General features: G+C 60.3%; 3 protein-coding genes and 1 non-coding gene across 6 annotated transcripts in view; 2 read left to right on the top strand and 2 right to left on the bottom strand.

Moving 5' to 3' along the window:
* Positions 1 to 318: 318 nt before the first annotated feature.
* Positions 319 to 389, top strand: TRNAG-CCC (transfer RNA glycine (anticodon CCC)). Its single transcript has one exon. It is a non-coding gene; the product is annotated as a tRNA-Gly (tRNA).
* A 147-nt stretch (positions 390 to 536) lies between these two features.
* Positions 537 to 2,985, top strand: METTL26 (methyltransferase like 26). The gene is made up of 6 exons (XM_014848873.3): positions 537 to 1,366; positions 1,558 to 1,720; positions 1,931 to 1,990; positions 2,360 to 2,427; positions 2,518 to 2,596; positions 2,676 to 2,985. The coding sequence occupies exons 1-6, from the start codon at positions 1,161 to 1,163 to the stop codon at positions 2,721 to 2,723; spliced, it is 624 nt and encodes a 207-aa protein (XP_014704359.1). The 5' UTR covers positions 537 to 1,160; the 3' UTR covers positions 2,724 to 2,985.
* A 376-nt stretch (positions 2,986 to 3,361) lies between these two features.
* WFIKKN1 (WAP, follistatin/kazal, immunoglobulin, kunitz and netrin domain containing 1) lies at positions 3,362 to 5,976 on the bottom strand. The gene is made up of 2 exons (XM_014848871.3): positions 5,666 to 5,976; positions 3,362 to 4,972 (listed from the first exon to the last, which is right to left on the bottom strand). The coding sequence occupies exons 1-2, from the start codon at positions 5,834 to 5,836 to the stop codon at positions 3,494 to 3,496; spliced, it is 1,650 nt and encodes a 549-aa protein (XP_014704357.1). The 5' UTR covers positions 5,837 to 5,976; the 3' UTR covers positions 3,362 to 3,493.
* Positions 5,977 to 7,845: 1,869 nt separating this feature from the next.
* RAB40C (RAB40C, member RAS oncogene family) overlaps positions 7,846 to 19,627 on the bottom strand; it is a 28,167-nt gene continuing 16,385 nt past the window's right edge. For all 3 annotated transcript variants that reach the window (XM_044746869.2, XM_044746870.2, XM_044746871.2), the window contains exons 3-7: positions 16,472 to 16,532; positions 15,889 to 15,949; positions 11,242 to 11,319; positions 10,669 to 10,891; positions 7,846 to 9,887 (exon numbers count right to left, since the gene is read on the bottom strand). In XM_044746869.2, coding sequence (XP_044602804.1) covers positions 9,607 to 9,887; positions 10,669 to 10,891; positions 11,242 to 11,319; positions 15,889 to 15,949; positions 16,472 to 16,532 — 704 coding nt within the window. In that variant the 3' untranslated portion in view covers positions 7,846 to 9,606. The remainder of the gene's footprint in view (positions 9,888 to 10,668; positions 10,892 to 11,241; positions 11,320 to 15,888; positions 15,950 to 16,471; positions 16,533 to 19,627) is intronic.

The following is a 19,627-nucleotide window of genomic DNA, read 5'->3' on the forward strand; positions in this document are numbered from 1 at the left end:
CGCCCACTCTCAGCCCCGCCCCCATCGGCTCGCGGATGCCCCCGGTTGCCATGGTCTCCATGGCGCAGGCCCTAATCCACGTTGTCCTCAAATCCGCGTCGCTCAACCCCGCTCCTTCCCTTCGAGTGCTGGGCGCTCAAGCGACCCCGCGAGACGCCCCACTGTTGCGGACCCCGCCAAGCTGGCGCTCCTGCCCTGGCTGCTGGTGGTGGCGGTGGCGGCGGCGGCGGTAGCGCAGCGCATGCGCTGTTATGTCTCTGCGCTCGGGATGGCTGCGTCACAACCTCCTAAGGCTCGAAGACCGACAGTGCCCCAACAGCGCCGCTGGTGTAGTGGTATCATGCAAGATTCCCATTCTTGCGACCCGGGTTCGATTCCCGGGCGGCGCACGGCGTTTTTCAGCTTTTCTCCATCTCAAAAAACTTAACCCCTGTTGACAGTAGAGATTTCAAAAAGAAAAACAGAAAGAGGGGGAACCATCCGTCCCGGTGTAGCGTGTCGACTTTAAAAATAAAACAGCCAGTTATTTTACCAGCAAAACGAATTTATTCCGGAAAAAACAAAGAATTGCAATCCAGGACCTGCATACGACGGTGGACCATAGGCAAGTCAACAATCAAAGGAGAGGGACTTTATTTTACAGGGTAAGGAGGAAAGCAGGAAGGGTTGTTTTGAATGAAAGTCCATCAGAGGAACGCAAGAATTCAGGGTGTTGATGGTTTCTCACTGGCTGAGTTGTTGGGGTCCTCGATTTCTGTTTGGGATAGGATGCTCATTTTCCTGTAATTGACAGTTTTTTCCTATTGACACCTTCTGTTGGGGTCTGTAATTGATGGGAGTGGTACTGCGTGGGAGCTCCCCCTTCTAGCCTCCTGACTCTGCTTTAAATGAAGTTTACTTTTATAAATTTTCACAAGCATGGATGAGACAATTTCAGAGAGTGATAAGCACTATGAAAACGCTAGGACGGCCAGCAACCAGGTGCTGAGCAGAGCCGTGCTTGTAAACCAGCGACTCAGGCTCGCGCCTCGACCTGGTCCTGATGGCTCAGGGCCCTTTAACACGGGGAGCAGGTCCTTCTGGGAACCGTAGTCCGTTGGGGCGGCAGCTTGGCTTCCGGACCACAGCTTCCGGACCACAGCTCCTGGCAGGCTGGCGGTATGGATCCGATGGTGGTGGCCACTGCTGCCGAGCGGAACAAGGATCCCATCCTGCGTGTGCTGCAGCAGTACGTGGACCCGGCCCAGCGTGGCCTCCGCGTGCTCGAGGTGGCCTCGGGCTCCGGCCAGCATGTGGCCCACTTCGCGCGCTCCTTCCCCCATGCCGAGTGGCAGCCGTCAGATGTGGACCAGCGCTGCCTGAACAGGTGCGGGGAGCGGCAGGAAAGTGGGACCCGGGGTCAAAGTGGGCAGGCCGCCAGGTCAGGCCGAGCTGGGTCGGTCCTGCCGCCCCCACTCCCGCGCAACCGTGTCTCTCTAAGCCTCCCCCACGCAGGGCTGCAGGGGGCGTCAGAAATGGGTGCACAGGCCACTGCCACCCATAGCTGCGCTTCCACAGCATCTCAGCCACCACTCAGGCCCAGGGGCTGTCCAACGTGAAGACCCCGCTGTACCTGGATGTGACCTGGGATTGGGAGCAGTGGGGTGGGATCCTGCCACAGTCGCTGGACCTGCTGCTCTGCATCAACATGATCCACATCAGCCCCCTGAACTGCACTGAGGTGGGTAGGCAGGTCGAGCCACCCAGGGGCCACCCAGCTGCGCCATGCGCACTCTCCCCCTGCACTGGGAGGGAGCGAAGTTCAAGGTTTGCCCATATCACAGACTGGGCACTGAGGTACAGAGGTCAGGCTGAGACTCAGCCCAGGGCCCAGGGCTCTCTGTGGGTCTGGGGAAGGCTCCTCACTGCCATGCTGGCTCCTCTCCCCCAGGGGCTCTTCAGAGCAGCAGGACACCTGCTCAAGCCCAAGGCACTGCTCATCACCTACGGGGTGAGTGCTTCTGCCACAGACTGGCCTCCCCTGCAGGATGCTCCTAGCCAGCCTCAGCTGTCCTCTCTTCTGGGCTCCCTCCCTCCAGTCTCAGTATTTCAGTTGCCCTATCCCTGGCTGCTTGTCACCCTTGAAACACACCCAGGCCCTCCCCTCTCCAACACCCCCCTGGTCACCTGCCAGTCTTCCTGCACCCACTAGGCTCACCAGCTGGTCCTTAGTTGTCCATCCCCCCTCTTGGGGGCAGGGAGGGGGGTGTCCTCTTCATCCTCTGTTGCCAGCCTGCCAGTCTGCCCAGTGGCTGACTGGGGAATGGCTGACCCTGGGTTGGTGGCTGGTGGGCAGAGCCATGTCCCCTTGTCTCCACAGCCCTTTGCCATCAACGGGAAGATCTCTCCCCAGAGTAACGTGGACTTTGATCAGACCCTCAGATGCAGGTCAGAGCTGGGTGGGTGAGGGGCCTGGCTGGGAGGGTAGGTGGGCTAGGCAACCCCTAGGCCACCACTCCGCCTCCTTCCCCACTGCAGGAACCCTGAGTGGGGGCTGCGGGATACAGCCCTTCTGGAGGACCTGGGCCGGGCCAGCGGCCTGCTCCTGGAGAGGATGGTAGGTGGGGAGGACTAGGGGTGCAGGCGGTCTCCCTGGGGGCCAGAGGCAGCTTCTCTAGTCAGAGCATCTCCCCCAGGTGGACATGCCAGCCAACAACAAATGCCTGATTTTCCAGAAAGAGTAACCCCTCCTTCTCCCACATGCCTGTGTTCCCACTGAGGCCTCTTCTGGGACAGTGCCTGGGCTGGCCTGGTGGTGCAGCAGTTAAGTGTGCACGTTCTGCTTCTCAGCGGCCCGGGGTCTGCCCGTTGGGACAGTGCCAGACCTCTAGCCCCTGCCTCCCTGGGCCAGGGCATGGGGACTGGCCCTGCCTAGCCTTGGGGCTCTTGGCCAGTGGCCACAGGGCTGCTGAAAGGCTGAGAATAAAGCATTTCCTGTTGCCCGTTGCTGGTGTCCACCGTGCCTCCTCTGGGTGGTGCTGGGTGGGCAGGCTGTCTCTGTGGGTTCCATACTGGGGGCAGGAGGTGTCTGGCCTGTGGGCTCAGGGCTTGGGGGTGTCCTGGACCCTGCTGCTCCTCTCAGGCAGTGGAGTAGGGAGGGAGGATCCAGGGACTGCTGAGGCAGCACTGAGCCGGCTACCTGGCCTCTTGCCACAAGAGGTGGCACCCACCTCGGGCTGGTCCTGGCTTATGTTCCTACAGGGACCCAGAAAGCTCCCCAGGAGGGAAATGGTGCTCCTTGGTGACCTGAGACTGGAGCCAAAGACCCACTGTGGTGGCGGAATCCCAGCTGGAGACAAGGCTGGGTGGGGGGAAGGGTCAAGGCTCCACGTGGGGGCACCTGTGGGGGTCAGGGCCCCCAGGAGGCCCAGCACCAGCAGTCCCCAAGGTCCAGGGACACGCTTGTATTCAAGGACAGGAGGGCAGTGGGGGCAGAGTCCAGGGCAGGGTGGGGCTAGTCCTGGAAGCGGTTGAGCAGCTCGCAGGCCTTCTTCTCGAGCAGCTCCAAGATCTTCTTGACACGCTTCTCGCTGGCAGCGCGGACGTAGCTGCCGGCGTCCAGCACGGCCACACCGTCTCGCACCTCCCCCATGATGACCAGCGGGCCGTCACCGGCTGTCACGTTGGGGCAGGGGCAGGCCCAGTCCATGCCGCTCAGCGTCACCTCCAGGTACTTGGTGCCCAAGAACTTGAGGCCCATCTTGTCGTCCTTGAGCACGTCGTCCAGGGCCACACGGGCGATGCCACCACTGCCCGCCTCGGGCTCCTCCAGCACCTCGGTGAGCCGGCCCACGATGGCGAAGTCGCTGCGGCACAGGCTCAGCGCCAGCTTGCTCCGGAGGCGGCAGGCCGGGCAGGGTGGGGTGCGGGGCACTGGGCAGGCCTCCTCACAGCTCTCGCGGCTCTCAAAGCTGTTGCCGTTGCCCTCGCAGCCACCGTACTCGAAGGGGTGGCACTGCTGCAGCAGTGGGCTGTAAGCCCAGCGTGGCTCCCAGCCCTGGCAGGGGCCCTGCACGGCTGGCAGCACGCAGGCGTCCCCAGGGCCCCGGGCGCAGGCCTGCTGGCATGCCTCATAGGTCTCGAAGCCCCGGGCGCCCCCATCACAGCTGCCGACTGGGAAGGTCATGCAGCTGCCCCGCTGGGGGTCAAAGTGCCAGAGGACACGGCTGGAGGGGGGGCCGGCACAGGCCTGCGCCTCGGGCAGGCACTCCGCCGGGGCAGGGGCACTGGGGGCCCTGTCCCTGGCCAGCTCCCGCTGGATCACAGAGAGCGGGAAGTCAGCCCGCAGCAGGCCGGCGGCATTGCGCGCGGTGCAGGTGTAGAGGCCGGCATCTTCGGGCCGGGCGTTGTAGAGCACCAGCTGCCCGATGCTGGTGACCACCACATTGCCGTACATTTGGTCTGGCCGCATGATCAGGTTCTGCCGCTGGTCACTCTGCTTCTCCCAGGTCACCACGGGCGGTGGCCGGCCGCTGACATCGCAGTGGAGGCTGGCCGTGCCCCCAACATACACCGCCTGCGGGGAGGGGCTGCTGTAGAGGGCGGGCGGCACAGGGGCGTCCCCGGGCGTCGGGCGGGCGGTGGTCTCGGGTGGCCCTGGGCTGCTGGGTGGCCAGCTGAGGACGTGCTTGCAGGGCACGACGTGCAGGCGGAGGCCACGCAGGCAAGCCTCGGCATCCATGTAGCAGCGGTTGTAGTAGGTGAGGCCGTCAGAGGCGCAAGTGAAGCTGGGCTCCTTCTCGCAGCGGTCACGGCAGCGGCACACAGGCTGCCCTTCCCAGATGTCGCAGTCAGAGCCCTGCTGTGGGCACACGAAGCCCTCGCACGAAGCCGCTGGGGCGGGTGTGGCTAGGCTGCCATCGGGGAAGCGGGCCGCCACGCAGCTCTGCAGCCCGCACACGTTGGTGCAGCACTTCTCAGCAGCAGTGCAGTCCTAGGGGGTGGGGGCAGCTCAGCAGGTGCCTTAACGTCCCCCAGCCCTGCCCCGCCCGGGCTCGCCCTGTGTCAGCACAACCAGAGGGAGATGGCGAGCCCCCTACTGCCTCCCCCCGAACCTCACTTTGCCTCCGGAAAGCTGAGCGGGTTTGCCTAGTGACCCCATCATGTGTGTCATCTCGATGAACCTCACCAAGTCCGCAGACCAACGCCCCCCAAAGCAGGTTTTATTCTTATTCCCACTGTACAGATGAGGAAACTGAGGCCGGGAGGCCGTGCACTGTGTTCAAGGCGGCTGCAGGTGGTGCAGGCAGGCTGCGGGGGGCATCCAGATGCGGGCCCCGCCTTTCTGCCTCTCTGGTCCTGAGAACAGCTGGTCCCAGGGTTGGGTGGGCAGGTTTGGGGAGTGAGGGAGTCCTCTCAATCCTCAGACACATGACGGCAAAAACTGGGGGTGTCCCCTGGGACCCTCATATACAGGCACGACCCTAGCAGCAGAGTATGGGGAGCCAGAGGAGGAAGTGGGCTCCCAGGGTTGGGGGCTGCAGTGCAGCTGCTAGGGTCCCCTCTGCAAACAAGGCCTGGGGATGGGTCGGGTCTGGCTTCCCCAGGCTGACCGAGCCCCCAAGATGCCCTGGGCCACCTGTGATGTCTGTCCCCTCCTTGGGCCAGCGGGGGCGCCCATGCTCACCTGGTCCCCGGCGCACTCTCGCTCACAGGTGCTCTGGGCGTCCACCCACAGATTGGGGCTGAGCTGGTTGGGGCACATGCCTGGGTGGCTCCTGGGCCCCGGCGGCAGGCTGGCCCCCAAGGTCAGCCCAACCATGAGGAGCAGCAGCAGGAGAGGCCTCAGGGCCGGCATGGGGACAGCCAAGCCAGGGGTTGGGGGTGTGTGGCCACCAGTCCCTCCTAAGGCCCTGCCGAGCCTGCGGCATCCACTGTCGCAAGCCTGGGGTTGCACCCCTGCCCGCAGGCCCCCAACCGATCCCCTGGCCTTCCCTCCCTGGCCCCCAAGGTTGGACCCCAAAGCAGATGCTCTGTCTCAACACCCTGGTGCAAGGGGCTGGGTGGGTTCCGGGTCTCCGCGCTCTGAGGCTGTGCATGTGGCGCCGGCCCCTCCCCCGCCTGGCCCCTCTGTGGTCAGCGCAGGGCGGGGAGAGGGGAGGGGCCAAGGCCCAGGAGCACGGAGACACTGGCCACGAGGGTCACCGAGGGGCGGAGAGTGGAGGGGAAGGGACATTGTAACCGGAGCCCCTCCTCCCTCTAGGCCCTGGGCTCAGAGATGGAAGGGCCCAGGGATCAAAGCCACCAGACCCTCCCAGGAAGACCCTCCCAACCTGGGTTCAGGACCAGGAAGGAGGGGGCAGGGCTGGCCCATCCCTCTGGCTGCCCCACCCCACCCCAGCTGACCCCAGGCCGAGGTCTCCCCCAAAGCAGGTCCAGGCTGACCGGTCACCTGGAAGTCGCTATGTCCAGGCAAGACCATGCAGAGGCACAGAGACTGCATTCAGCCCAGCAATGGGGGTGGTGGGGGGGTGCTGTTCCCTTCCCAGGAAAGGTTCCATGACCTTCTCCATGACCCTTCTCAGGATCATGACCTGCCAGCAGGTCTTAGGGTCAAATCTAGACCTTTTCTGCTGGGGGTGAGCCCTCCTCTGGTGATCAGTGGCTGATGGGGGTGGGGGAGGCCCATGGGGGGCAGTACTTAGCATTTCCAGAGAGCCCCCCGTCCTGAATCTCGGGTGTCTGGCTCCTGGTCCAGGTCCTTCCTTGACTGGGCAAGGTGGGTGCCAATCCCTGAGCGGTGGGCAGAGAGAAAGCAGTCCGCGTGCACTGGCCTCGCACAGGCTGCAGGCCCTGGAAGCATGGCTGGTGTGACCGAGAAACTGAGTGTGTTCACTGGCTTGGTCTGAATTTCACCGGCCATGGACCCGGATGGGGTGGTGCAGTCCCGAGAGGCCGAGGGCATCTAAACACACCCAGAACCGAGCAAGCGCCCTAGGAGCAGCTCAAGGAACTGCAGGGACTGCACACACAGCCCCTCCAGGGGAGCTGAAGCCCTCCTCGGCGTTGGGGTGGGCAGCGAGATCAAAAGCCCTGGAGTCCACCCTTCCAGACCCTTCCCAGGGGACTGGGGCCCTAGGAGCAGCTGCTTGGAGACTGGATGGAAAAGTCCCGTGACCTTTGTCTGATCTTCTGACTCAGGAGACAGAGTAATAAGAGCCTGATCTGCTCAGAATGAGAACAAGGGATGCCCCAGGTAGGAGGATACCATTGGTGCCCTGCTCAGAGGGGTATGCAGGCATGGGCGGCCACTGGGCCAGACTTTGGACAAGGCTGCAGCCAGAGGCCACGGTCCCCGAGTGTGGGGGCCACGTTCAGAGAGATCCCCTCCCACTGCCCAGCTGACCTCCAGGGCACCTGCAGCACCCCTGGGCCAAGCCCCACACCCCCCCCGTCAGCAGGTGGCTTTCTGGCTTAGGGTGTGACTCCAGAGCCTTAGTCCTGAAGGCTGTGGTGACTTGTGGGGGATAATCCACCCTGGTCATCCAAGGCATCCCCAGCTCCATGCTCACACCCTCAGATAGCAGAGGGAACTCAGGCGTCAGCAAGTCAGCATGCCTGGCAGGTGTGCCAGGTTCCAGCCCTCGGGGGCAGTGGGGAGCAGGTGTGCGGCCAGCCTTCTGTTGTGCCACATCACAGGGAGGGACAGGCTGAGGAGGGCTGCCCACCTGGCCCACCGAGAAACACAGCTCAGCCTGTAACTGGAGGGGCCACTGCAGCTTTGCTCGGCCCTCGGCCAGGACGTCAGCAGCGGTCAGCGAGGCCAGCTGTGGGGGATGGACAGGCCAACAAAGCAGCACAGGATCTACTGTGGCCAAGCACCGACCCACCCACACTCGGCCAGTTAAAATCAGCGACTTTAATTCACATAAAACGCAGTCTGTAGGTCAGAGCTGAGTTACATTTACTGTACAAAGAAATGAAAACCGTCCAAAATGAGCCCAGGAATAGTGCGAGTGTCAGACAGCAGCGAAGGGTAGTGTTGATATGGTGTAGAGGGCACCATCCTTGTCCTCAAAACAAACTCCATGTGATTCCGTTCAAAGTCCAAAGAAAGGGGCCTCGTTGGCAGGATGGGATGGGCGGGGCCTCCTCCACCTGACCTGCTAGTGGCCAGGCCTCAGCCAGGGTCCCTGGTGCCCCTGCTCCCACAGGCAGGCCACAGCCCCCTCCCCACCTCGCCTCCCAGAACAGCAGGCATGGGACAGCCCCCGGGGGACGCCCACTGCAGAAGAGTCCCAGAGCGAGGGGGGTCCCAGGCCCAGGGAGGGGCCCCAGGGGCAGGAGGTAGAGTTGAGCACCAGTGTGACTGGTGGCTGTGTCACCAGCCAAGTGGGCAGGAGGCCAGGCCCCGGCTCAGGGCTGGCTGGCGGGTCCTCGAGGAGGGGCATCCACTTCTCCAGCTGCTCCAAGAGGCATCACTGAGAAACCAGTTAGAATGGTTTTGGTGACATGTAACCTCATGGAGGTGCGGCAACGCCAGGCAAGGAGCAGCTATGGGGTCACACCCAGGTTAAAGAACAGAAGCTGGCAGAGTGGGGTCCATGTGCTCCCAGAGGCAAGTGGGCGGCGGACTCAGTCCAGATCTGCAGAGGGCCTGGTGGCCCCGTGACCACTTATCGTCTACAAACAGCTCTGCATCGGCACATGGGAGACGCTGGGCCCGTTTCACGTGGCAACCGATGTAAACGTAACCGAAGGGACAGGATCATGGAGGGAGGGTTGTTTGCCCCAAGTGGGGAGGGAGGGAGCCAGAACGGATGTACGGGGCGCACCCGCCTCCCCCTCTCTGAGAAACATCAACGCTCCACTTGGGAACCTGTGAGTTGCCCCCAGCTCTCAGCCCGTGACTCTGAGACATGCAGGGACATCGTCTAGGAAGGCCAACGGGAGCCAGAAGCTGCAGCCACACCATGCAGGCTGCCAAAGCCCACACCCTCATGGCCACCCGGCCTGCATGGTGGGCATACTGACCACTGTGCTCAGAAAGGCTGGGTAGCCGGGGCTCTGAGATGTGTCCCCATTGGCCCCTGCACAGCCCACAAGCCCACGTGAAGTGTATGTGAATCCAGAGTCAAGCCTTGACGGCAGATTCCTTCCCATCTTTACCTCAAATCCCCTCCCTCTCCAAATGTCCCAAAGCTCAGGCCCACAGCTGACATGGGCTCACCATGTGGCTGCATCGAGGCTTCCCTTCTGGCCCTTTAAAAATGTACAAAAAGGGTGAATGTCTTCTATATAAATAAGAAAGGTGAACCAGGCGTCCCGGGGCCCCAGGGATAGCCCCCTCGAGGCTGGGGCAGGCAGAGCTGCCTCCTGGGCGCTTCTAGCCGCACAGCGGGGTCCCAGGTTCGTCCACTTTGCACGCGACACCTGCAGTGCAGCCCCCCACTGTCCCAGGCAGCTCGTATGCAGAGACCACCAGCCTGCTGGGTGCAACCCCTGCTTCCAGGAGGGGCTGTGTGGCCAAAGTCTTCCCTGCACACAGTGCTGTGCCCGGTGCCTGGCAGGAGCGTTCTCCAAGTGCAAGCCCCCAGAGCGCATCTGAGGGGGCGCCCGGCCTGCCCGCTAGGAGATCTTGCAGTTGCTCCGAGAGCAGTTCTGGGGCGGGCTCTGCGGGGGCCGGATGGACTTGGACCTCTTGAGGCTGTTGCCTTTGCTGCCGCTGGCCCCTGCCCCGCTGGCCAGTGAGTAGGAGCGCCCGTGCATCATGACGGCATTCATGCCATTGGCCATGGAGAAGGACTTGAGGTGGCTCTTGATGGTGACGGGCAGCGGGAGCTTGTCGATGAGGTGCACAGGGGTGCAGGAGACGATGGCCCGGCAGCAGAGGTCCTGCAGGCTGAACACTGCGGGCGAGGGGTCAGATGACAGGGCTCAGACCACGGGAATGGGGGGAAGGCGGCGGGGGGGGGGGTAGGGGGGTTAGATCGTGGAAGGGCAGGGGCAGCAGGCCTGAGGAGATCCTGGAGCCTAGGCCCCGAGGGGGCGGCACGAGTGACGCTCGCCCGGTGTGGGGGAGTGAGGTCTACCAAGCTCCCAGGACTCCCTGGATCTGGATGTCGGGCACTGCCAGAAGCGGCCACTGGGCGGCGCCCTGCTCCCACCTTCTCCCTCCAGCTGCCCACAGAAGTGCCCTGGGGGCCCCACTTCTCAGGGCCCAAGGGCTCAGCCAGCTCTGCCCCAGTGCCTGGACAGGAAACTGAAGCTTCCAGCCACCCTGGCCTCTGGCAGCTCTGGCAGGATGTGGCCCCAAGGGACAGGGGAGTGCACAGCCAGGTTCTCCACGGCTCAGCTCCAGAGGGGAGGCCTGGGAGCTGCTCCCCTGCTTGCCCTGGGACACGTCAGAGTCCACAGTGCTTTCCCGCAGCACAAGGGCATCACTGGGGGGTAACGCACAGTCCCCTCCTGTAACACCAGGGCCCCCAAACAAAGCAGAGACAGGGCACGAGCTAGTTCAGCCAGAGTGAATCATGGAAGCAGCATGGACCTTGTTGGCCTGACAACTCGAGGAGACTGGACCCTGGGAGGAACCATGGCTCTGGGGGGAACCTGGGAGGCTCTTCAGAGGCTGCTGTCACTCCCATCTCTACCCTCTCGGCACTTCCCGGCCTCAGGGGCCTGCCTCACCTCGGTTAGGCCTCCAGATCTTCTCCATGCCGTGCCGCATGAGCACGATGCGGGACAGCTCAGTGAAGGACTCAATGACGTTGAAGTTGCACAGTGGGCTGACTTCGAAGAAGGTCATGCAGTTCTTCTCTGCGTAGGCGCGTGCCTGCTCTGTCGGGACTTGCCTCTTGAAGGCCAGGTGCAGCCGGTTCCCAACCAGGATCCGGGGGACCCCTGGCGCATGCTTGAGGGGCACAGGACTCAGCAGAGGCACCAATGCCAGGCACCACCCCCCTCTCGGTGCTGTACCCCCTCTCCCAAAGCAGGCAGAGTCCTCAGCATTAATTCTGTGATGGGGTGGGGCCAGGCCAGAAGGCAGAGCAGGGAGCTCAGCCCCGCGAACCATGGCCCCTCGGGGCAGGGGGCCCAGCCCTCGAATGCCATGGCAGTCAGTGCGCAAGAGGATGCACAGGAGCTGGGGCAACGGGAGGGGTGGCAAGTAGGGGCCGTAGCAGCTGCCTGAGGGGGATGGGAGCACATGCACCCTGGGAAGTGGGTGATCTTGGAAGGGGGTGGCTGCAGGCGCACACCTACCTCGTCAATCTCCTTGATCCACCGGTCGATGCCGTCGAAGGACCAGCGGTTGGTGATGTCGTACACCAGGAGGATCCCCTGCAAGGGAGACACACGCTCTGCGAGGCTGAGGGGCCACCTAGACGGAAGGGGTCTTGTTCCCTGCAGGGAGTCCCAGCCTCAGAGTGCTCCTTCCCAGCACAGGGAGGGCCAGGGACACAGCACCAGCCAGCCAGCTTTCAGGCAGACTGTACAGGTTCCTTCACACACAGCACCATGAAAATGTGCTCTGAGGCTCCCTATCCCTCTGGCAGGGGCACCATGCACAGGACTCGGCCAGCTCCGCCCGTCTCCTCCCTGTGGCCAGCCCTGTGTGCCCCTGGATGCCCTCCATGTGGGTGGCAACAATGTCACCTGACGGTTGGGGGTCTGGTGGGTTCAGTGCTGCCCCCTCCCTCCCTTGGAGACGCGGCTCGGACAGACTGGCATTTCTCCACTTCTTTCCTCCAGGCACATCACAGGCATTACCCTGGGGCCATTTAAAGGTCACTACGACAGGTGCATGTGGGGCTAGGGTGCAGGATGGGTCCTGAGGACAATCCTGGTGGGCAGCTGTGGGGTGGCATCTCCAACACCTTGTCCAACAGTGCACTCTCCCCGGGGGGCACCTGGGGGAGTTGAGCAGAGGTGTTTCTGGGTTTTCCAACCCAAACTTGCAGAGTAGGCTATCAGTCACTCCAGCAGCTGGTGTGGAGGCCTCACCAGCTGGGCAGAGGATTTGCTACAGGGACTTTCCCGTCACATCCCTTAGAGACCAATTACTTGGAGCTCAGCTCTGGGCTGTCTTGGCTGCCCAGCTCTCGGGCTGTTCCTGCCCTGTGTATCTCAGCAGTGACCTGCCGTGAGCCTCAGGAAGGCACCTCCACTGACGCAGCACAGCCCCCAGGCCCACTGCTTGTCTCGGGCCCTACCCTCCACGCTGAAGCAGGCTTAGGAGCCGGAACCCATCCCTGAGCAGGACTCACATCCTCCCCGTCCCACCAAGTCTTTTTTCAGCCCAAATTCTGGAAGCCTTAGGGTAGCCCCTGGGTCCTGCTAAGACGGAGGTCGCAATTACTTTAACCCCTGCCCGGTGACTCCTGCAGAGTGGGGCAGAGCCGTCTCCACCCCAGGAGGGCCACTCACTGAGGAGGAACAGCCATGCCTGGAGAGAGCTGCCCTGAGGCAGCCAACGGAGATAGACCCACTTGAACTCAACGAGCAGAAACCGGTTTGGAGGGCGACAGAGTTACACTGAAAAGAAACAGCCGCACGGCTAGGAGTTCATCCTGTTGCCTGGGCACAGGGAACAAAGCCCTGTGGCATGGTGTTGGGGTGGGGGCGGGGCCCACGGCCCTCCAACTTGGAAATGCTCCTTCTATGCCCTAACGGAGGATGTGTCCAAAGACCAGTCTTCGTGGATGTTCATCACAGCACTGTCCATAAAACAAAAAACTGGACACAAACTAAACGTGTGTTCCCCAGGACTGCTGAGCACATCGCGGACAGACAGCACGCCAACGATGAAATGAACGGAAGCCCGCTGCAGGCGTCCGTGCTGAGGGCGGGCGATACACAGGAGATTGTGCGGTAAGAAACACTGATCCCAAACCTCACGTGCAGCACAATTTTTTAAAAATAGACATATAAACATACAACACACCTCACAGAAGAGGCTTCCATGGACTTCGGTCACCACAGGCCCAAAGGCTGGGGGGGACCTGGCTCCCTGCTGAGCCTCCCTGTGGAGCACTGAAACGCTCCAACATGCGAGCAGAAGCCCACCTCTTGAGCACAAGCTTCACGTGCACCCGAGTCAGTCAGGGAGCCTGTGGTTGTTCCTCCCGGCCTGCGCCAGCTGCTGCCCAGCACCGCCTCTCCAGGGCTGCCCAATCTGACAGGTCAGGGTCATGGCAGAGGAGAGCCGCCCGCCACCAGCCCCAGGGAGGAACAGCAGTGCCAGTCTGTTCACTGTAAGGGCTGCACGGAGCTGCCTTGCTGCAAAATTGGGTCCGCACTGACTCTAGAACTACCCTCACCTCTTCACTGTCCCCCCAGCAGGAGGCAAACAACACGGGGCAAAGCAAAGCCACTCAGACCAGAGCAGCCGGGGCAGTTTCTCGGCTCGGAGCCCGGCTGCCTGCACTCAGGCCGGGGATCTGCAACTGGCTCCTCCAGACCACAAATGACAAGAACCTCCAGGATCAATGAAGCAAAAGCAACAACACACACACAACTGACCGGGCTGGGTGTCTTGGACAGAACGCGGACATGGTGACGCCATGTTGCTTCCTGTAAGCGTCTCACCTGGCTGATGCCTGGCCTGTCAGCTGGACAGCAAGGCCCATCTGCGGCCTGTCCTGTCACCCTCAGAGCGAGCAAACAGTTGGACCTGTCAGGTGTCACCTCTCAGGGCCTTTCTCAAAGTGTCCTAATTGCCTTTATTCTCATAGCCCAGGTAACTACCCACATATCTCTTCCTTTTCTTCATTACAAAAGCAGCATGCGTTTATTGTAGAAAAATTAGGAAATGTTCAACAGCAAAAGGAAGATGAGAGAACTCATCAGTCATCCTACTGTCCAGAGACAATGAACACCACCATTTGGAACACAGCCTTCCCGTCTTCCTCGTGTGTGCAACATCATGGGTGCAGTCCCTCCACTCAAAAGAGGACCCGTGGACGTGCTCCTGTGCACTCCAGCTCTCCCGGTGCCTCATCCAGGGGGCACGGGCTCTCCGGGCAGTTCCCAGTGCCTAACTCCTCTCTGTGCTGATGTGGGGAGCTGCCAGATGCCCCAAGGCTGTGGTCCACACCCTGCGATCTGTCAGTCCCTGTGATTTCTCAGGACCAGCTGCTCCCGGTGAACTGCTAGGTCAGGCACCACTTCTGTGGCCCCCAGCACTGGGCACATGTTGGGGGACAGAGCCGCCGGCAGGTGGCACCACCAAGCTAGCGGCTTGAGGCACGTCGCCCACACCTCTCCGGGAGCCTCCAGGATAGGAGCTGCCAAGGCCAGCCTGGGGGGTCCCCCACCCACCCTCGGCAGAAGTGGACACTGGCCACATTCAGTAGCCCCCTGCCCCTCACCCTCTGAGAGGCTCCCGCTCAGGAAGGCCTTGGAGAAAGGCTTGGGCCAGGTGTCCCCATCACCACCTGTCACAGACTTCTCTCCCTCTTGGCCTCCCCTGATCCTGAGGGGCAGAGAGACCGGCAAGAGGGGAGGAGTGCCAGGCCTCAAGCCCTGCTCTCGCAGCAACAAGGACGCCCCTGGGGGCTCCCCAGGAGCCCAAGCCAGAGTGAGGGGTGATACGCAGTCCCCGCTCCTGCTGAGTGCAGAGCCCCTGGAGCCCGTGCCCCACACAGCCCTAGTGCCCCCTCCCTGAATGAGTGTGTGCTGCTCCCGGCAGACGACCCTGCACGGGGGCTGGGCAGGGCTGGCCTCAAGGGTCTCCTCAGCAATTCCAAAAGCCTGGGCTGTTGTGGCCCGTCCTGCATCACAGACAGGACTGGTCTTGTGTCCAGGGCCCTCACTTGACAAAGCAGCAAGAGTCTACAGCTGCTGGTCTGTTCTCCCACCTACTTGTCCCCTCTCCTTCCAGCCTTGAATTACACAGAGATCTAGTCAGTGTGCAAGCATGTCGGGGGGAGTCCAGAGGAGAGAGAAGGATGAGGTACCATGCCCCTGAGACTGCCCCTGTGCCCCTGCACACGCCGTGTGCCCCCATGCACCTGCTCATCCCCCGCATGCCCCCATGCCCCTGCTCACCCTCCCAGCGTGCCCCCACACCCCTGCTCACCCTCCCAGCGTGCCCCCACACCCCTGCTCACCCCCTGCATGCCCTCATACCCCTGCACATCCCCCACAAGCCCCCACACCCCTGCTCACTCCCCGCATGCCCCCACACCCCTGCTCACCCTCCCAGCGTGCCCCCATGCCCTTGCTCACCCCCTGCATGCCCTCATACCCCTGCTCATCCCCCACATGCCCCCACACCCCTGCTCACCCTCCCAGCGTGCCCCTAAGCCCTTGCACACCCTCCCGGTGTGCCCCCATGCCCTTGCACACCCTCCCAGCATGCCCTTGCAGGACCCTGGACTGCCCCAGTGTCCCCACACATGCCCTCCAACTTGGGTGCCTGTCCACGGCAACCTCAGGGGACAGCCCTTTCTCCTGCTCCTTGCTGTCTTTGAGGACAGCAGCAGCCCCTCCCGCAGCGGCCCAGTGCTCCGACCCTGCAGTCCCGATCAGTAACTGGCTGGGCCCACCCCGGGAGCCCCAGCCCTGAGATGGGCCTCGCTGTCCCGGCAGCCTCCTCGCTCAGCACGTGGAGGTCCTGGGTGACAGGGGAGTCATTTTTGGTTCCTAGTGAACCAGGTGACTGAGGGGCATCCCCATAGCACAGGTTCCCAGCACGCCTCCTGAGGCACTTCCTGGTGCTGAGAGCCACAGGGGCCCGCAGGGACGGAGCTGGACAGTGGAGCCCTGGCGCCCTCTGACGGCCGAGGTCCCTAATGTTCAAACGTCAAACGTCCTTGGAGAGCATCACACCCACGGGGTCTGAGAGCACAGCAGGCACACGGAGAGGCGTCCCCTGGAGGACAGCAGTGGCACCGCTGCTGGGCTTACCTGTGCGCCCCTGGAGTAGGACCTGAAGATGGTGCAGAACCTGCCCTGGCCCGACGTGTCCCTGAAACACAGGGGGGTCGGGGATGCAGCCCACGGGACCGCAGCGTGCTCCCGTGAGGTACCCGCCGCCCGCCCCCTCTGCTCCACAGCTCACCCTGGCCAACCTCCCCAGGCCTGGGTACCCTGTGAGACTACCATGCCAGGCTGGAAACCCCAAACCTGTGGGAACCACATCTCAATTTTGAGGTTCCAGAAAATGCTCCTTAATGTGTAGCCCAGTAAAGGGTGAGGAGAGGGGCCGCGGCCACTGTGGAAACGAGTCTTCATGGGCAAAAGAGAGCTGGGCTCTATCAGAACAAACAGCTCTGGCCCTTTTGGTTTCTGCATCACAGAGCAAATCCATTCCTGTTTACACAGGGCCTGTTTAAACAGTGATTCCAAGTGCAATGTAAATAGGACGCCTTCCTGTTTCTCTAAGGATTCCTGACTGGCTTCACTTAGCTTCCGAGGCCCCACGCAATAACTCTGAAGTGCTGTACTCCCTGCCCCCAGGCACTTCAGCTCCGGACTGCCCTTGACTCACCAGAGCTCCAGCTTGACCCGCCGGCCGTCCAGCAGGATAGTGGTCGTTTTGTAGTCGATCCCTGCAAGGAAGCAGAGGGCGGCTGAAGGCGATGCGTGGGAATGAGCCTGCCAGGATCCACCTCACCAGAGCTCAGTCTCTGCAGTTGAGTGGAGTCAGGCGGAGGCCCTGTGTCATCCCAGAGGGCCTAGACAGGGCGCTGACAGCACCCGCCACAGGGCAGGCTGCGTGGGAGGGGAGTCGAGCCCGGCCGCAGGAGGACAGCACATCTCTGCGCTGACCTACTTCATGCGGATCTTAAAGTTGAACTCACAAAGGCTAATCGCATTTCCGAGTTCTGGGTTCACTGTAGCCCCCAGGTACTGACAACTGGAGCGTGCGTGGAGCATTAGGAAGGGTAAAGTAATTTCTAAGACACCATTTCTCTGGAGAGCTCTCTGGAGAACCTATGCTTGCATAGCTGCAGTTTTTATTTTTTTCATACTTTTAGGGGAAAAGTCCAAGAGAAGTTGGTAGGAGCAGGGACAGTGCAGGACAGTTACTTTACAGGTAAGATCTTCAACTGGTTTATGGGTCATCTGGAAACTTCCTAAAAGCTCAGTCTTAACTAACTCCTCTTCTCTTAAGCCTTAAAAATGTCATCACTTTCTCAGCTTCTTATAACAATTGCTCCAAAATGGCTTGGGAATGGTCACGTAGATGCAGGTGCAGTCTCACCATGTGTGTGAGGTCTGCACAGGCAGGCACACTCCCTCAGGCAGCAGTGCCTCCTCCCGCTGTCATTCTGCCGGGCCACCTCCTAACCATGTTGTCAAAACCCAGCTCCCACGCAGCAAAGGACACTCAACAGAATGCAAATGCAACCCATGAAATGGGAGAAGATAGTTTCCAATCACAAATCTGATAAGAGACTGATATCCAGAATACATAAAGAAATTCCACAACTCAATAACAATAAAAACAATTAAAAAATGAGCAAGAGAGCCAGCCCCATAGTCTAGTGGTTAAAGTTCAGCACTCTTACTGTTTTAGTGGCCTGGGTTCGGTTCCCAGGCACAGAACCACACGACTAGTCCGTCAGTAGCCATGCTGGGGAGGGGCTCACATAGAACAACTAGAAGGACTTACAACTAGAATATGCAACTACGCACTGGGGCTTCAGGAGGGAAAAGAAAAAGAGTATGATTGGCAACAGATGTTAGCTCAGGGCAAATCTTTCCTAGCAAAAAAAAAGAAGAAAAAGGGCAAGAGATTTGAAAAGACATTTCTCCAAAGAAGATATACAAACGACAATAAGCACATGAAAAGATCCTCAATATCACTAATCACCAGGGAAATGCAAATCAAACCATGAGGTACCACCTCACACACATTACATGGTTATTACAAAAAACAGGAAAACAGGGGCCTGCCTGGCGGTGTACTGGTTAAGTTTGCACGCTCTGCTTCAGTGGCCTGGGGTTTGCAGGTTCAGATCCTGGGCGTGGATCTGCATGCTGCTCACCAGGCCATGCTGTGGCAGTGTCCCACATACAAAAAATGGAGGAGGATTGGTATGGATGTTAGCCTGGGGACAATCTTCCTCAAGCAAAGAAAAAGAAAAAAAAGATGAAGACTGGCAACAGATGTTAGCTCAGGGCAAATCTTTCCCAGCCAAGAAAAAAAAAAAACAAACTAGAAAATAGCAAGTGTTGGCAAGGATGTGGAGTAACTGGAACCCTTGTACACTGTTGGTAGGCATGTAAAATGTTGCTGCTGCTGTGGAAGAGTCTGGCAATTCCTCAGAGAATTAAACATGGAATTGCCATATGATCCAGAAATTCTATTTCCTGGTTTATACCCAAAAGAAGTGAAAGCAGGGAATCTAAGATGTATTCGCACACTCATGTTCACAGCAGCATAATTCACAATAGTCAGAAGGCAGAAGCAACCCAAGTGTCCAACAACCAATGGATGGAGGAGCACAATGTGGTCCATCCACATGACGGAATATTATCCAGCCTTGAAAAGGAAGGAGATCCTGACACCTGCTACAATGTGCATGAACTGTGAGGACATGATGCTCAGTGAAATAAGCCAGACACAAAAGGACAAATGCTGTATGAGTCCACCCATAGGAGGTCCCTTGAGGAGTCAAATTCATAGCAACAGAGTGTAGAAGGGTGGGTGCCGGGGGCTGGGGGAGGGGGAGTGAGTGTTTAACGGGGACAGAGTTTCAGTTTTACACAATGAGGAGCTCTGGAGATGGAGGGTGGGGATGGCTCCACAACACTGTGAATGTCCTTAATGCCACTGAGCTGTACACCTAAAAATAGTTAAAATGGTAAATTTTATGTTAGGTATATTTTATCACAGTTTTTTAAGAAGTGACAGAAGATTCTTTTGCACACATTCTCAAGCGAAAGAAACACTCTTCAGAAAGAAACACAATCAGGCCTGCGCCCACCGTCCTTCCTCTGCACTTGCCCTTCCCCCAGCTCTCATCTGCTGATAACCTGCTTCTCGGGGTGGAAGCTCCAGGAATTTTCTGTCAAACAGAAAGCACAGCTCTGGCCCAGGACTTGCCTCCTTTCAGTCCTAGCTCTATGCTCCAGCGAGACTAACCCCGGGAGGATAATGCTGGAGACAGCGATTTCCAGGAAGGCTGTGGATGCAGATGCCCATCCTCGAGGTGACGTCACTGCCAAGGAGGGATTGCCCAGCAGGCTTGGGTAGAGGGACTGGACACTGACTGCTTCAGGGCCTCCCCCAAGGCCAGCCCCCACAAAAGGAACAGCCCTGCTGCTGAGCCACCCTGAGGTGGCACCGTGGCCCAAAGGCCCAGCCAGGAGCTACAGGGAGGAGGGGGGTGCCCAGGAAGGGCCCAGGAGGAGACGGGGGACAGAGCCATGGCGCTCAGCAGCACCTTGCTGGGCCTTCTCCCATAACCAGCCTCATGAGCACCAGGCACCTCAGTGACCCATCTGCCCGAGTTCCACCCAATTCATTACAACAGGACTTGAACTTCTATCAGCTTCAGAAAGGATGTCCAGTCCCTGCCACAGCGGCTCCACTAGACACTCAGCCAAATGCACAAGTGAACTCCGTGGGACAGGCACTCAGAGCTGGGGCCCACTCTCCTCCCAACCCCCTCCTCTGCACAGCCCACAGAGCTGG

Source organism: Equus asinus, chromosome 14 (assembly GCF_041296235.1).
Source record: "Equus asinus isolate D_3611 breed Donkey chromosome 14, EquAss-T2T_v2, whole genome shotgun sequence".
NCBI lineage: Eukaryota > Metazoa > Chordata > Mammalia > Perissodactyla > Equidae > Equus > Equus asinus.